The sequence below is a fragment of the Geotrypetes seraphini genome, chromosome 7, assembly GCF_902459505.1.
Source record: "Geotrypetes seraphini chromosome 7, aGeoSer1.1, whole genome shotgun sequence".
NCBI classification, from domain to species: domain Eukaryota; kingdom Metazoa; phylum Chordata; class Amphibia; order Gymnophiona; family Dermophiidae; genus Geotrypetes; species Geotrypetes seraphini.
Genome location: NC_047090.1, coordinates 83,816,759 through 83,833,900, shown reverse-complemented (window position 1 = coordinate 83,833,900; position 17,142 = coordinate 83,816,759). Strand labels below are relative to the sequence as shown.

The window sequence follows — 17,142 nt, the reverse complement described above, 5'->3', positions numbered from 1 at the left end:
GCCATGATGTACTGAATAAAAAATAAACCTTTTTTTTTTTTCCTTTCCTTAAGCTGTTTATAAGTACTTTTAAGGTTGTCTGCTGTGCTGAAAATTGATACAATATTTGTTGTAAGGTGGGAGCTCACACACTTTCTGTACTTGATGTGCCTTATGAATTATTCATGCATCTTGGACAGATCTCTACTTGTCAGTCAGTTCACACAATCACATTTTGCTAGATTTCCACACAGAGCAATGGATTCCTTTATTTTCAGTCAGAGCAGCTCTAAAGTTTGAAGACCAGTTCTGACCAGATCCCAGCACACATACATTCAACTTTACTGGTTGGCTTTTAAGACAGACTGTATGCTTCACAGTACTCTTGGCCAGTCTCCCTGCTTCTTCTTGCCAAGAGTTCGTACTTCAAGTCTCCATAGATCTCTCAATTCAACTCATCACAGTTGTACCATTCTCACACTGGTTTTACTGTGGATTATTCAACTGGGTTTAATGAAGCATTGCTCTTTTCAGGTTTGCACTGTGCTGAGCCTTATCCCAGGGGATCTCAGACAGATAAACTCATTGAAACTGTAATCTATAATATTACCTGGCTGGACTCTATTATTCCTTAAGCAAGCTTACTTTAATAAAAACTTAAAAACAAAGAAATACACAAACTTACAGTTCAGATGATCTTAAGGATTTCCTCTCGCATATAACCCACACTTCAACCAGCACCTACAATAATCAGAGTAAGCTGAGAATATTTTAGCACAGATTCTCTCTGTGCTGGGTAATACTGTACTCCACTTTATTCAACTAAGCTGTAGTTAGACTAGTAGATACAAAGATGTAACCTGATGGGACAACAATGCTTTCTAAGCCAGGTGCTATCTAACATGGAGTCTTTTTCTCCACACACAAGAGAAGAAACAGGAGAAGGGGGGCTGCAGCAATACACACTGGGAGCAGGGGGGCTCCAGCTTATTGAATTGCAGCAATGCACACTGGGAGCAGGGGAACTGTAGCAATGCACACTGGGAGTTGGGGTGGGGGGCTCCAGCAGTGCACATTGTTTACATATCTTAAGCAATCTGTTCTTATGAATGTGAGGGCAGAACAACTACATGTGTTGGACCATAGAACAGCACTGCCATGCAAACAGCCTCAAACCACAGTCCTCAACTTTTTATTCCTTATGATTTGAAATGCTATCAAAGCCCCTGTTAGTAAGAGAATACTAACTGAACTGTGAACAATATTGCCTTTTGTTATACCAGTTCAGGTCTGCAGTCAGCAAATAAGATCACTGCTCATCATTGTTAGGCATTGGCAACAACTGAGGACAAGCTTCAAAGAGCATCAACACAAGATATCTGTAAAGCAGCAACTTGGTCATCCATAAATATATTCATCAGGCCTTACTGCTTAGACCAACCCTAGGATTTGTGACCTTCTCTGGGATACATGAATGGTTCTGCTGTGCATTACTTTATTTCTTTATTATTATATGACTATGGTGCTTATTTCCAAAGCAGGTGGACATCTTAACATGCCTTTAAAAATGTCCATCGGTTAAAAACATCCAAATCCTGATTTTGGAAAGTCAGGTTTTGGATGTCTCACATAGTAGTTTATTCAAATAGCAAGGGGGTGTGTTGTGGGTATCTTTTAGGCGGGATTAGGAAGGGCCCAAAGGTAGGATGTCCAACAGGGATTTTTGAATGGGAAGAAATGTCCATGTCTAAAATGCAAGACCTAAGTTTTTGTGGTTTGGTCCAGAAGATCATCTTCTGAGATTTCATCAGATTATTGGTGCACATAATTTTTTTTTTAGATTTCTTCAGAAATTTTGGTAGTTGAAGTAGATTGCACCCTTATAATGAAAAACCATATAAATTCTTTGGTTCAAAAATCTTTTTACCTTCTTAAGAAGATACATATCTATATATATAAAACCCCTAGCCGCGCATGCGCACTCAACTGCGTGCTTCCGTGATCTCTGATCTGTGAGATGTAGGTCCGTGGCCGCAGGAGTGCGCATGCACGAGTCCCCAGCCGCCAGCGTTGGACTCCCTGCTCGCGGTGTCAGCTCCTCTCATGAGCCGCACCAGCGTCGGAGAAGGCTTCCGACGCTGGCGGGTATCGAGAGGAGCCCTGTGACAGAGCCCTGCGACAGAGCGGGTATCGACAGTCGCCCAGAGCAGGCCAGACCGCGGACCGGGCAGGGAAGCGCCGAAAGAGACTCCAGCTGCCAACCACTCAGTGGGACCAGGCAGGCAGCCAGCCACGCGAGGGAGGGAAACAGAAAAAAAAAACGGTACGTGCAGGGAGAAGCTGGGCCTGCCTGTGGGAAACACGATAAGGGAAGGGGGGGCCCTTGGAGCAGGCTACACCGCGGGAGGGAAGGGGGAGGGGCCAAAAGGAGCAGGCCACATCATGCTAAGAGTAGGGAAGGGGGGTGGGGAAAAATGCTGATACTGCTGCACAGGGACTTGGAGGGGAAGGGAAATACCTGGAGGAAAGACACAGGGAGAGGGACAGAAAGTCAGAGAAAGGGGGTCAGGGAGAGAGAGAGACAGTATGAGGGAGAGAGACAGAAAGACAAACATACATATATTCTAGCACCCATTTATGTAACGGGCTTAATGACTAGTAATAATATATATATATATTGTTGTTGTTGATCCAGTTGCATTTAGATTCATAGTTCAAGTCTTAATCCTATCAAGAATAGATTACTGCAATATTAGGCCCTCTTTTACTAAGCTGCTATAGAGGTTTTTACCGTGGCCTGGGGTACTAAATGCTCTGACACTCAGGAATTCTATGAGCATCAGAGCAGCATTTAGCGTTCCAGGCCACGATAAAAACCTCTATTGTGGCTTAGTAAAAAGGGTGTGGGGTTATTTTGTTGGGGTATACTAAGGCTTTTATGGGACAATTGCAGGTGGTGCAAAATACTGTGATTCGACTGATTTATTCATTGGGAAAATATGATTCAGTCACTCCTTTTTATGCTAAAACTACACTGTCTCTCTATAATTGCCAGGGTTCAATTCAGATTAGAAGTGATCATTTTTTTAATGTTGTATGTTAAAGCACCTTGTTATATGAGAAGTTAGTTTATTATTTGGTCACAAGTCTGATCAACTAAGAGAACAATTTTTGTTGGGATATCCTGGTATGAAAAATGTCAAATCTGCAAAATATACTAGTAGGTCTTCTTTCTCTTACCAAGCGGCTTCTTTTTGGAACATATTACTGTTTAAACGGATGCTTAAGACTTTTTTGTTCTGAAAATTTGTTTTATTAGAAGAATAATGATTTTTGTAAGCTCTTGAACTATTGGTTCAATTAGTTCTTATTGTTGTAACCCACAAATAAATATTTGTATTTGCGGGCTAAAAGCTCTGTATAAAGTAAGAGCAATGTTTATTGGACCAACATAAGAATTACAAAGGATCTAGCTTTCTTCAGGACCATTAGAGCTCAGAATATTTCAAGTGCTAGCAGAATTTGTTGGCATTACATGCAGTAAATAATTCTTAATATGGGGTCTGTTTTGGCTTGTTCTCTGTCAGGTTCTGCTGTTGTCCATCGCCACCTTGGCAGAATACTTCTGTTGTGGAGATGTGTCTTCCCACAATCCCCCAAGGATCTTGAGACAGAAAGAAGCCGTGGGGATTTCTTCACATGGCAAGTGACACTGGAAGGACGTGCTGGGGCACTTTGTGGTAGGCAGAGATTGTGATTTACTTACTATTCTTGATTCCTCTTTCCTTTGGGAAAGAAACTGAAACAGGTTGTTTTAATCTCAAAGAGTCGTTTGTCACCTGTTAGTTCTGAACTCCCGCAAACAGATTTTGAGGTTTCATGAGGTCTACTACTAGTGCAGACTTAGTGAAATGTCTACATTTTGACAAGTACTTGGGTTACCATATGGCTCCAAAAAAAGGATGGATTGAAACATCTGGGTTTTACTTCCATTTGCTTTCAATGGAATCCTCCTTTTTCTGGAACCATATGGTAACCCTTCCTAACAAGTACCTCGTCGGGAGGGGAAGAAGGGCGAGTGTGTTTCTGATGTTACTTATCCAAAGGATTTTTGTCTAATCCAGGGGTGGGCAAACTTTTTGACTCGTGGGCCACAATGGGTTCTTAAATTTGACAGAGGACCAAGGGCATCTTTCTATCCCTCCCATCCCTCAGTGCAGCAGAACCCTTGCCCAGCTTCTATCCTTCCTTCCCTCCCATTCCTCATGCAGCAGAACCCTTGCCCAGCTTCCATCATTCCCTCCCTCCCTCCCATCACTTGTGCAGCAGAACCCTTGAGCACCCGCTCCTGCCGTGCAACCGAACCCCCACTGACCCTCCATCCTTCCCTCCCATCCGAACCCCGCCAACCATGAGCCCTACATACCTCCCTCCAGAGCAGCATCAGGCCAGCAGCACTCTAAACAGGCTGCTTTGGGTCCTTCTGTGTGTCTCGTTGCTGATGACATCATCAGTGATGCGGCAGAGGGAATTTCCCGACGAGAGAAGGCCGCGAAGCAGCCTGTTTAAAGTGCTGCCACCCGATGCTGCTCTGGAGGGAGGTATGTAGGGCTTGCGGTCAGTGGAATATGGTCGGCGGGCTGGATTAAAAAACTAAACGGGCCAGATATGGCTTGCGAACAGTAGTTTGCCCATGTCTGGTCTAATATCTTACCTAAATAGTTTTGCTTAGATTTTTTTTATTTTAATAGTAACTTATGTAGCTAACAAACAATGGACTGTAATGAAGAGTTGAAAGGCATGAACAAGAGTGAATTTACATTGTGCAACACAGAAAGCTGTGTCATGGCCTTCAAAGACGTGCTGCTTTTGTTGGGAGGAAGCAAAGCTGCTGGCTAAGGGGCACCCTTTTAGTTTTGATCACTTACTTTTGCCTTGCACTGATAAGATTACACACATCTTAAATTCAACCTTATTGTTAGAACAGCTGTACAAGACAGATGGCTAAAAATACCCTCTTTCCTGTTTCTTGGTTCTTAATTTTGCACCTTATTTTGATCTCCTGTTTTCCTTTCAAGTTTCAAGTTTATTAGGATTTTATATACCGCCTATCAAGGTTATCTAAGCGGTTTTACAATCAGGTACTCAAGCATTTTCCCTCTCTGTCCCAGTCTTCTCTTCCTCTCCTACATCCATCTATAACTTTAACCTTTTCCTTTGTTTTCCTCCACTTATTTTTCTGCATTTCTATCTGCTTCTATTTATAGCTTTCCATCTCCCTCATCCTATTATTCTCCAGGTTTGTTTTTCTTGCTAACTCTTCCCTCTCTCCCACTTCTAGCATCTTCTCTTTCCCCCTTTATTTTCACTCTTCTAACCAGTTTCTACTGTCTTGCCCTCTCCATCCAGCATATCCTCTCCCTTCTTTCCTCCAATACCTCATCTCTCTCTCTCTCCCTCCCTCCAACTCCATCCAAAATATCTCCCCATCACCTTTTATCATTTGCTTCTTCCAACACTACCTTCCTGGGGCTCTGGGGAATGGAATCGCAGGTCAGGGGCCAGCTTGACATGCAGACAGTCAGCTGATTCCTCCCAGCGGCAGCAGCAGCGGTCCTCCATACTGTTTGCCAGAAGCCGGGAAGAGAGGCGAGTGAGGAGTCAACGGCACATCCGGATTGCAAGCAGCCCTGCCTTTGGTCCTGGTCCCACTAAACTGGCAATAATGAAGCCAGATACCGAGGGAGCCTTCTCTTTTGCCAAATTGCTATAGGCTCTGCCGGTCTCGAGCCCGCTCCCCTCTGAAGTTACTACCTGATTTTGAGGGGCAGGAGTTTTATAACATAAGCTTAATAGTGGCACCTTTTAAAACTTATTTAGGCACTCTGTTATAAAATCAGGCTCATAAAGTATAATAATGCTCAATCTTTCTACCAAGTTAAGACCTATTTTTATTTTTCCAGCTATCAAGAGCTTCATTTCCCACTGTGAGGATCTTCTTACAGATGAGGTGATTCAGAGAATTCTTCCTCCATTGCCATGTGCCATTGCTTTGTTGACCCAGTAAGTCCTATTAATGGTCACAGTTCTGGAGTCAGTCTGCCAAAGCTGGTGCTAAAGTTCTAAATTGCTTTGATTGACATTAGCATGTTGGTTAGAGTTTTCTGGAAAAACCTAAAGTTGCAAAAACTGTGCAAATTGAAGTTTATCCCATGAATTTGATTGTGCTTGATCATAAAATTAAAAAAATATATATATTTTAAAGCCCATTCTGGGGTTACTCAAAGCCACTGATTACATAAAGCTCCATTTGTTTTTAAATTTGCTATTATTTTTGCTTAATGGAGCAAATTTATTGGTATTATAACTATAACTTATGTTTTCACACTCAGCAATAATACATTGTTAAAAAAACATTCCAGAATCTACCCTTGGAAGCTTCTTGGTCTGACAAATTCAGAAAGCTAACAAAGAGTATGTTATAGAGGAGATAGCAAAAGAACCATCTATTGAAATGTTACAATATTTGAGTAATCATGGTTTAATTCAAAAGGATAGATTGACAGCTTTGAGAGAGGGAGATGTAGAAGAATTTTTAACAGTCAAGAACAATTTTATTTGTTCTTTATCAAGTAAACCTTTAGAGCTGTAGGTTCCATATGAATGATGAACATTTGGATGAGTGTTTGAATGAAGAGAATAAATTAAAACTGAGATAGTGGTTTCAATATATTTCTTTATGTTTTATCTCTGTCAGTGAACGTTTAGTGTAACCCTGGTTATTAAAAAAAAAAAAAAAGAGAGAGAAAAACCATCAGGAAAGGGAATAAGTACATCTCTAGAATGGATCTGCTATTTTCCCCAATTTATAAAGGGTTGGAAGTCCTCTCTAATGCTCTCTGAATAAGTCACATACCCCTTCCGTGTGCTCAAGCACACCATTATTTCTATAATTTCATCTGTGTACACACCATTGTGCAGACTGATTCGTATGCTGTCCATAAAAATTTAAATTTGAGTACAAGAAGATAAATTTATTTTTTTTAAGCCCAGAGAGGGACTGGCAATGAGAGGAGTGAAATCATGTACTATCTGGACATGAGTACTGTCCAATTATGAAAGGGTTAATTGTGAAGATGAGCAGATGAGACTTTCATCCCTGCATGTGAATGGTTGCTGCAGCATTGTTTACCAATATGACCTACAATGGCAGTCCCTATGGCAGATCATTTTTATTTGGGCCACATCAGATATAGAAAATATATATTTTTAATCCTTAATGGAAGAAGATGCTTCCTGGAGGATTCTCTGGGACCTCAGCTATTCCTTAAATCTTTGTAAACATGATTACTTTAGAGATCAGAACATATCTTATGTTAAAGTGTATTCTGATTTACATTTTCCATTTGTTTTCTGTATTTTTCAGACTTCCTTCCATTCAAAAGACTTATGGAAATCCTTTGAAAGCTCCATCTGTATTGTATAGACAAAGGCTTTATGAGTTACTGGCTTTATTGCCCCCAGAGACCTACAAAGGTGAGTGTAGAATCATGCTTGAAAGGAAAATTAATTTATGGAAGGATACTGTAGAGTAGGATGGTTTTGCAATTAGTTAATTTTCATTTTTGTGGATACAGTAGCTAAAAAGATACAATAATGACTTTTAATCTTGCCTAAACTGGCCTTGATTCAGGTTGATATCCGAATAGCTGAGACAGGTAGACTGTGGATTGCAATTAGCATGTGTACTTTATCGTGCTCTGTCCTATCGGTTACTGGTCTTACAGCAACGAAAAGATCTTTCCTGTGCAGTGTCTACATGTCAAGATGCTGGGAAACGTCCTCAGCAGTTAACTGCACAGGCTTTGCACTTACCGCACAGTAAGTGCAAAACTTGACCACACTCTGGTAAAAGGACCCTTAAGCTACCACTTTGCTAGTTCTAAATTGGGCTGTCTTATCACATTCTGTATATCTCTTTCTGCATCTAATTTTATATTGATTGCTGAAATGATTCCTTTTTTGCCAAGTTTTACAGTGATAAGTACAATATTTCCTAATTTTCTTTGCAGAATAATAACAGTATTTCTTCCCCCTGTAGACAGCTGTTGTGTTATTCTTAAAGAGCTTGTTGCTGACCTGACTGCACCTGATAATCAGATGGCAGCGTCAACCTTCCTGCTCCCATCACTCTGTCACCAGGAGGATCTGATGTTGCTTGGTCCGTTACTTCAGGAAACAGATCATAAATATATTGAGGAACAGGTGCTTAATCTAAAATCGTATCATTTGATTCTAGCAATGCTCTTCTCTTGTTTTCCCTTCTTTTCTTTCCTTTAGACCAGGGGTGTCCAACCTTTTGGCTTCCCTGGGCCGCATTGGCCGAAAAAAATGTTTCTGGGGCCATGCAAATGTTGCAGCAAGACAGAGGAGGGAGCCGGCAAGACGGTAAACACCCCGGGGGCAGCAGAGAAAAACTCTGCATCGCCCTCAACCGGGGCTGTACAAAATACTTCATGGGGCCACATGCGGCCCTTGGGCCGCAGGTTGGACACCCCTGCTTTAGAATGAATAATTGCTTTTGGCCTGAATCTGACTGAGTAACTCTTATGATTACTTTTAAATATATTGGTTCATTTTGGTGTTCTTCTTCAGCACCCTAACTCCCAGGCAGCTTACAGGGAAGAGGAGGACACCGAAGAGCAAAGGATGGATAAAAGGAGATGAATTAGCATAAGTGTGGTACTGTTGCTCACAAGTTCCAGTTTTCAAAGTTTCAACCTTAGATTTAATGATTGGCATTTCTGCTCACAAGTTTCCATCTAGTGTCAGTTATGCTCCTTTTTGTGTCTGTCACCCAGAGCTTAATATCTGGCAGAACAGCATTCCATTGCCTTTTTTTCTGGGACCCAAGGAAGAGCAGAGCTGGGAGTGTTAATCAGTTCTGGCTCCCCATAGAAGTGGAGCAGAGTTTGTAATGTAATGTGTTCCAGTACCCTTGTGTAAATGGAGCAGAGCCTCCCGTTAGCAAAGATCATTTCTCTGACCTCCTAGCTCCCAGAGGGAGCAAAGCAGAACTGAAGTGTAGATGCTCCTTAGCTTAGATGGAAACAGTAACCACATGGTCTTTTGCACAATTTCGCCATAAGGAGGAATGGTAAAAGTTAGAGATGAGGAATGAAAGCCATCAGCTCTTATCAGTTTTAAAAAGGAAGTTTATGAATGGATAATTACTTTATTACGTAAGGGAGAATTTCCCAAAGAGTTAGGTCATATCATTATTACGCCAATAACAAAAAAATCCAAATGAATCTTTGTCTTTAATTACTAATTATAGACCAATTGCAGGTATTCCATTTTTTGTAAAACTGATAGAAGGTCTGGTTAACATTGAATTGATTAATTATTTGGATCAATTTTCTATCTTACATGACTCCCAATCTGTTTTTTGTTCCCTTCATAGTATTGAAATAGTTTAAGCTTTACTGGATCATCTTCACAAATTATTCAGTATAGGTAGGAGTGCATTGGTATTACAGTTTGATTTGAACAGTACATTTGATCTCGTGGATCATGGAATTCTGATTAAATGTTTAGATGCAATTGGTATTTTGGGTTGTGTTCTCCAATGGTTTGAAAGGTTTTTAAAATATTGAACTTATCAGGTTCGTAGTGATGAACAATATTCTCATATCTGGAGTAACACAAGTGGAGTTTCGAAGGGTTCTCCACTTTCTCCCTCACTGTTCAATGTTTTTTTGACATCCTTAGGCAATAAACTAACAAGTCTAGGCTTGAAATTATATAGTTATGCAGATGATATAACTATTTTAGTCCCTATTTCTTCGTTAACATCAGATACTCAACATTTTGTATCATCCATAATTGTTTGTTGAACAATGGTCAAAAGAATTTAGACTAAACTTAAACTCTAATAAAACTAAGATTTATTTGGCAAGTCCAGCTAATAAGATTAAAGAAAATTATTTTACATTGAATGGAATTAATTATCCTATCAATCCAGTTATTAAAATCTTAGGCGTATATATTGACTGAAACTTATTTTTCGATGCTCAACTTGATGCTTTAGTACAGAAAAGTTTTTTCACACTATGGAAGTTTCACACAATTAAATCTTATTTTGACTTTTCGTCTTTTAGACTGATTGTGCAGTCCTTGGCTATGAGTACTTTAGACTATTGTAACATCATTTTTGTAGGTTCTTATAAAAAAAATCATTAGCAGGATACGAATCATCCAAAATACAGCTGTGCGTCTAATTTTCAGTCTAAAAAAATCAGAACATGTAACACCATACTATTGAAAGTTACATTGGCTTCCAGTAAAGGCAAGAATAATTTTTAAATTTGCCTTTAGAAGATTGTTAAAAACTTATCTGTTGGACAAATATGTATAATCTAGGTACGTTAATAATTTCTTATTGTTATATTTTATATATATAATGTACTGTGTTTTGTGGTGTAAATTTGCTGTGTTTTTAACCATTCTTATCTCTTACTGTAAACTGCACTGAACCGTGAGGTATTGCAGTATATAAATAAATTTATTATTATTAATTACTTTTCCAACTATATGGTGTGTCAGCTTCCTGGCCCCACTGTTGCTTATTGTGCTGAAATGTTTGACCTCTCTGCTTTTGCCCTTGGTTAAGGAATTGGGGGGGAGGAGGGGGGAGAATGAGCAAAGGAATTAAAGGGAAGGAAAGAAAAAGGGGGAGGAGTTGTGCAAGGGAATAAATGACATGTGTGAAGGGCCTATAGATTATGTGGGGAAGTGGAGTGAGAGAGTGAGTGAACTGGAAGTTGCTGTAGGATTTGATTAAGGTGACTGGAGGGACTATGAGGTGTGCAGTCAAAATGTAATGGGGAAGGGGGAAAGAGTGACTAAGGGCTCCTTTTACTAAGCTGCGCTAGTGGTTTTAGCACACTTAGCGCACGCTAAATTGCCCCCACGCGCTAGACGCTAATGCTTCCATTGAGCTGGCATTGGTGTCTCCGGGTAGCGCGGGGTTAGCGCACGCTAAAAATGCTACTGCAGCTTAGTAAAAGGAGCCCTAAGTGAGAAGAGCGTGTAATGCTGCTCCCTTCACCCCACTCTCCTCCCCTCACCTTTTGAATTCCAGGATCTCTCATAAATATGGTAAGAACATAAGAATAGTTTTTTAAACTGAGAGTTTGAGAAAAGCAAGCAAGGCAGCCAGTCTGTCCCTGTCCCCATAGCAGATGAAAACAGGCTGATTCCAGCTTAAAGTTGCCAGGAGAGCAATGAATGACTGTCACGGGGGGGCTCTAGGACCCACAAGGACAAACAATACAAACACGCAACAACACTACAAGGCCTTAACAATTTTCACTTAACATTCACATACCCAGAAAGAAAAGGGAAAAGAAAAAGAAGTGGAGAAAAAAGGCCTCAGTTCAGCTTCATGTAGCCAAAAAAACTCCACTCCTTCAAAACTAGATCTATGTAAATGCACAAACAAGTTCTGTGTAAATGCTGAAAATAAGTGATCAAAAAGCAAAGCAGCTGAAGTAGCCTGCCAGGTGGTATAAAAAAAGCACGCCCAAAGAAGAACTGAGGTCTTTTTCTCCACTTCTTTTTCTTTTTTCTTTTCCCTTTGCTTTCTGGGTGTGTGAATGTTAAGTGCAAATTGTTAAGGCCTTGTAGTGTTGTTGCGTGTTTGTATTGTGTGTCCATGTGGGGCTTTGTTTGAGTTAGTAAGAGATAGATTCTGGCCCTGATCCTTTAATAATAGATTCTAGTGGGGCTCTAGGACCACCAGGGATTGGATGCGGAGGACTGTGGGCTTGAAATGGAGGATCAGGATTACAGGCGCAGAGAGGAGGGGAAGGTGGGTTGGAAGAAAGGGCCACATTCTTTCTTCCCTCTTCCTCCTCATCTCAGTGATCCTCCATCCCCAGCCATGTTTTGCCCATCAGTGTCCCATTAGAATAAGGAGAAAGGAGAATGTGTGTATTCTTTAGAGCAGGGGTGTCCAACCTTTTGGCTTCCCTGGGCCGCGTTGGCCGAAAAAAAATGTTTCTGGGGCCGCGCAAACGCTGCAGCAAGACAGAGGAGGGAGCCGGCAAGACGGTAAACACCCGGGGGCAGCAGAGGAAAACACTGCATCGCCCTCGACCGGGGCCATACAAAATACTTCAAGGGGCCGCATGCGGTCCTCGGGCCGCAGGTTGGACACCCCTGCTTTAGAGAATCATGGTTCATACTTGACCCATTGCCAGTAACTTCATTTGTCCAAATTATTCTTTGTTTTTAAAATTTTTTTACAGTTTCTTTTGGGTAATGGTGTACCTGTAGGAAGCCTGGAATATGACCCACATGCAGTTTACCAGAACCTTTTGGAAGGAGATTCAGTTCCCAACCCCTTGCCTTTGACAGTAGCAGTAATCAGTGCTGCAGCCAACCTATTTGGAGTCATGTTTTCCCATGTGATGGAATCCCAAAGGTACTTCAGTTATGTTCGTGAGCATATGTTTTGGAGTGCTCTTGTTTTTAGCTACAACAGAAGCCTCCCTAGGGAGAGTGAAACTCAGTCCCATCTACATGTCCTTTGTAAATAAGGTAGGTGGAATAAATAGGAGATTGCATCAGATGTGCTGGTAAAAGAAACTTATTCCCATGACTGAGAACTAGGAGTCTGCTTTTATAGACAGTTGATTTTATGGAGTCTGTTAGCACCAGAGAATCGTGGTCCCAGAATGATATGACCAGACTATCTTTTTCCAGAACATTAGATTGGATTTATTGATTTTATACACCACATGAATACCTTAGCATCAAAGTTGTCTACAAATAACAATATCGATACACATTATTAAGGATAGAATTCCACTGTAACAAAATCTCCAACATTTCAATTAAAATGCTATTGAAACAACCAAGTTTATAAAAAGCAAAATAAAAAGACTGGGAATTGGTTGTTCTAACCTTATTCTACCAAGGACCGCTAAAAATCAGCGGCCCAATATTTAAGTACTGAAATCAGTTTTATTTTTTTATTTTGTCTTTTTTTTAAAGCTAGTGCTTAAATTATGCATGTAGGGGTAAATTCTATATATGTTGCCTAAACATTTGGTACTTATCACTATTCTATAAACCACCTCTGGAGTTGGGCACAGTTTATAAGCACCTGGCCGCGCAATTAACAATGAAAACCAGACCCACAATGCCTGTGCCTAAGTTGTGCATGGATTGGGCGTATTCTTTACTAGTGTGCCTAACTTTTAGGAACACCCACAACCTGCTCCTCCCCTGGCGACACCCCCTTTTGAGATCCACAGATTAGAATTTACACACACCACTTTATATAATATGCCTAGAAAGTTGTGCGTGTTATTGGAACAGCTCTTCCTGGGAGAAGACAGAGTCTCTGGATCAGATGTCTGTAGCTGGGAGGGCAACCCTTTTACAGGGCACCTACCTGGCTAGTCTGCTTTAATAATTTTGGTGGCTAGAGGACCGTTCCCCTGGTATAAGTGCACTTTAAAATTTTGTTTATATATAACATTTTTAAATATTGGAGCAAATTTGTGATGTGATTAGAATATTGAAGATAACCACTAGTCTCTGTCGCTTCATGGTTATTCTCCTGCAAATGAGCTGATCTATGAGCACATAAAAATATATTTTTTAAGTTATTTAAATATATTTCTTTTGCAAGTAATTTTGAATTACACAATCTGTCTGTGGATATTGGTTGTTTTGATAGTACTACAAATTTCAGATAGTAATTGTAATATTTTGTCTCCCCACATGTATGTTGGATGTTCTGTTTATAATGGCAAAATAATCCTGATTATTTAATATTTTAAGGCTGCAAATACTGGAACAATTATTAGAATCCATAAAGCAAACCAGAGGCTCTCGGCAGCAGACAGTGCAGTTAAGCGTGATGACAGCATTCTGCAGCTATCTAAAGGTGAGCCAGCATTGTACACATCAACTGAGAAAGTGTGGCTGATGAAAGCCAAGATATGCAGGTTAGGAAAATGCATGCAGTTCCTGGAGGAAAAGTCCATGAACGAGTATTAAAGTAGGTTTCGGAAAGCCACTGCTTATGCCTGGAGATAAACAATATGGAGTGTAGGTATCTGGTGGAGATTCCGGCAGGTATTCGTGGCCTAGACTGGCCACCATTGAAAGCAGAATACTGGGCTTGATGGACCAGCATAGCATTTCTTGTGTTCTCAAACTACATTCCAAAGTGATATGTAACTCTAATCCCAGATTGCTGCAGACGAGTCTGGTTTTCAGGTAACCAAGATGGCAAATGAAAATATTCTTAAGGCTGTAACTGGACCCTGTGGTAATGTGTGAAAGCAAGGCCTTCATAAAACACAGTCAGACAAGGATACGAAGTGAAACAAAAGCCCTTTATTAAACAATACTGAACCTTGTGAATTCTCCACCATAGTAAATAAAGAATAATGGCCCTGATGCACAGCGCTCCGATGCCGCAGTAAAAATTACTATGGAGGGATTAAATTCCCCCCCCCCAACGGGAGCCAGAAGTAGCAACAGAGGGGAGCGCCAGTGCCAGTGCGAGCAGCAGGTTGGAGCTTATGGTGGCGCTGGCGAAGAGCTAGAGTTACAGTGGGGGGAAGTGAAGGCCTGCATGCAGCTGGGGAGGAATGGGAAGGAGCAGGAGGGCCTCCCCACCAAAAATGTATGAAAACCAAGTTGTATCAATCTGATAATTATCCAACATAAAATGAAGCTTAAATTAATTCAATTTAAATTTAAACAAAATCAAAACAATTTTGTAAAATTAGTCTTAATCCATACATTGAGAACATACATATATATGGACCTTTAAACTATATCAATTATTTAATATCATGACGATTGGCCAGGTGATAACTCCTGATTTTGAAAACCAGACCTGTTTGTGGTCCTAAAAGATAGGTGTCTTATACTCTTATCTTGTGTGATTCTGTATTATTTGACTATGATCCTTTTTTTTTTTTTTTTTTTAATTATTATGTTACATTTTCAGTATTTAGCAAGCTGCAAGGGAAGCTTAGGCTCTGAGGAAGTTCGAACACCTTCCCTGACATTGATACTGGGTGCCTTGGAAAGTGCCAATCCCCTATTAAGATGTGTGGCAGCAGAGTCCTTGGCCAGACTGGCACAGGTTGTAGCTGATGGTGCCTTCACTGCTGGATTGGCGCAAGTTAGTTTTGATAAGTAAGTTGGGGTTTTATTTCTGATATATATATACCATATATACTTGAATATAAACCAAAATCTTTGGGCCCAAAAGTGCCCCAAAATGGGGGTCTTGGTTTATATTTGGGTCTGCAGGTCTGCGCATTCCTCCGTCCTCCACCTGGTCCCGGTGCAGGCTTCCTGCAGGCATGCTTTAAGCTCTGGTGGTCCAGCGGTGAGCCGGGACAGGAGCGATCCTTCCTGTGTCCTGTCCCGACCAACTGTTAACCACCCCACCTCCCCTCCTAGACCCCTCTACAACATACCTGTGAACCCTAGTGGTCTAGCGGTAAAGTGGGGCAGGAGCTATCTTCATTCGCTCCTGCCCCATGCAGAGCACGTTCAGAAATTGCTGCTAGGAATTCCTACAGCAGTCTCGCAAATTCTCATGGTCTCACAAGACTGTACCGGGAACTTGCAGCAGCCTTTTCTGATCGTGACTCTGCACAGGGCAGGAGTGAATGAAGATAGCTCCTGCCTCGCTTCACTGCTAGACCACCAGTGTTCAAAGGTATGATGTAGAGGGGTGAGGGAGGTGGGGTGGTTAACAGTTGGCCAGGACAGGAAGCAGGAAGGATTGCTCCTGTCTCAGCTCACAGCTGGACCACCAGGGTTTAATCAGGCCTGTGTGAGGCCTGCAAGTGGTCCGGAAGGCAGGAGGGTGGCAGGGTGGTTAACAGTTGGCCAGGACAGGACAGGATCGCTCCTGTCCCGGCTCACCGCTGGACCGCCAGGGCTTAAGGGAGGCTTGCAGTGAGCATAGGAGACTTGGTGCAGAGCTGGTCAGGAAGGAGGGCTGGGTGCAAGGCAGGACAATTGAATATAAACCTCCTGGTTTATATTCGAGTGAACCTTTTTCCCCTTTTTAGTGCGGGCGTGGGGGGCAGGTTAGCTCAGTTTATAATTGGATCGGTTTATATTCAAGTATATATGGTATCACATTACATCTGTCTTTCCCATTTGTACAAGTTTCTATTGCTACATTTCAGTCATTGTTTTTAGCAAAATAAACAGTAAAATGAGCCTGCAGATGATGGTGATCAGTGCTGTATTGAGAAAATATCCAACACGGGATGTCTTTTGGCATGTTCGCCTGTGTGAGGGGTCTATTAGGTCTGTACACTCAATGCTGATGTGTCACAAAAAACCCAAAGTGAGTTTAGGATTTCTTGCTTCTGAGCGAATTCAACAGGTAAAAAAATATTACTGTAGGTTTCACAGTCTCACTTCTTTTTGGGCCCAGTCTGTACACCCTTTCTAATTGGATTGGTCCAGTCTGACTAGACAACTGGAGTGAATCTTTCAGCCAGGTTTCTAGGAAGCCATGGAAGTCCCTTTCCAAAACTGTTTCAGGCATACCCATCAAAATTAGGTTATTTATTCTAGCCCACTAAAAATGCTTCATATATTAGCTTCATTGTACCTCTGCCAATAATCCAGCACTGGGGTTCTTCCAGAAAGCATCGTAGATGACTTCCCTGCTCCAGGGCCCACAATAGAAACTCCCCGAATAGCTGCCTCAACCAAACCACTTGGCGAGGTAAAGGCAGCAGGAATCCCTCCAGCAGGGACAGCTAAATCAGAGGCAGATGCCTCCCACTGTACCATGCTTCCCAATGCCGTTGCACTTCTAGACCACAGGGGTGGCAAATGAATCTCAAGGCTTAATGATGCCTTTTCCAAGCTAAGCTCCGCAATGTCCATGGAGTTGCCCAAATTTCTAGACAAAGTGCCTATATGTCCAAGGTTACAATCTTCCAACGTTGACTGCCTGAAGTAGGGAGTGGAAGCCCAAACCAGTCTTTCCCCTTGTCTTCCCCATCATAGTTAGAGCCAACCTCCTGCTCTCTTCTTCAAGTCACCATATGTTGACTCTCAAGTTTGGGACACTCATCATCTGGTTTCTCCTCAGAG

General features: G+C 41.5%; 1 protein-coding gene across 2 annotated transcripts in view; it reads left to right on the top strand.

Annotated features, from left to right (window-relative positions):
• HEATR5A (HEAT repeat containing 5A) overlaps positions 1–17,142 on the top strand; it is a 257,530-nt gene that overhangs the window by 81,857 nt on the left and 158,531 nt on the right. For both annotated transcript variants that reach the window (XM_033952160.1, XM_033952161.1), the window contains exons 12-18: positions 3,567–3,719; positions 5,943–6,042; positions 7,406–7,515; positions 8,081–8,244; positions 12,291–12,466; positions 13,834–13,939; positions 15,017–15,207. In XM_033952160.1, coding sequence (XP_033808051.1) covers positions 3,567–3,719; positions 5,943–6,042; positions 7,406–7,515; positions 8,081–8,244; positions 12,291–12,466; positions 13,834–13,939; positions 15,017–15,207 — 1,000 coding nt within the window. The remainder of the gene's footprint in view (positions 1–3,566; positions 3,720–5,942; positions 6,043–7,405; positions 7,516–8,080; positions 8,245–12,290; positions 12,467–13,833; positions 13,940–15,016; positions 15,208–17,142) is intronic.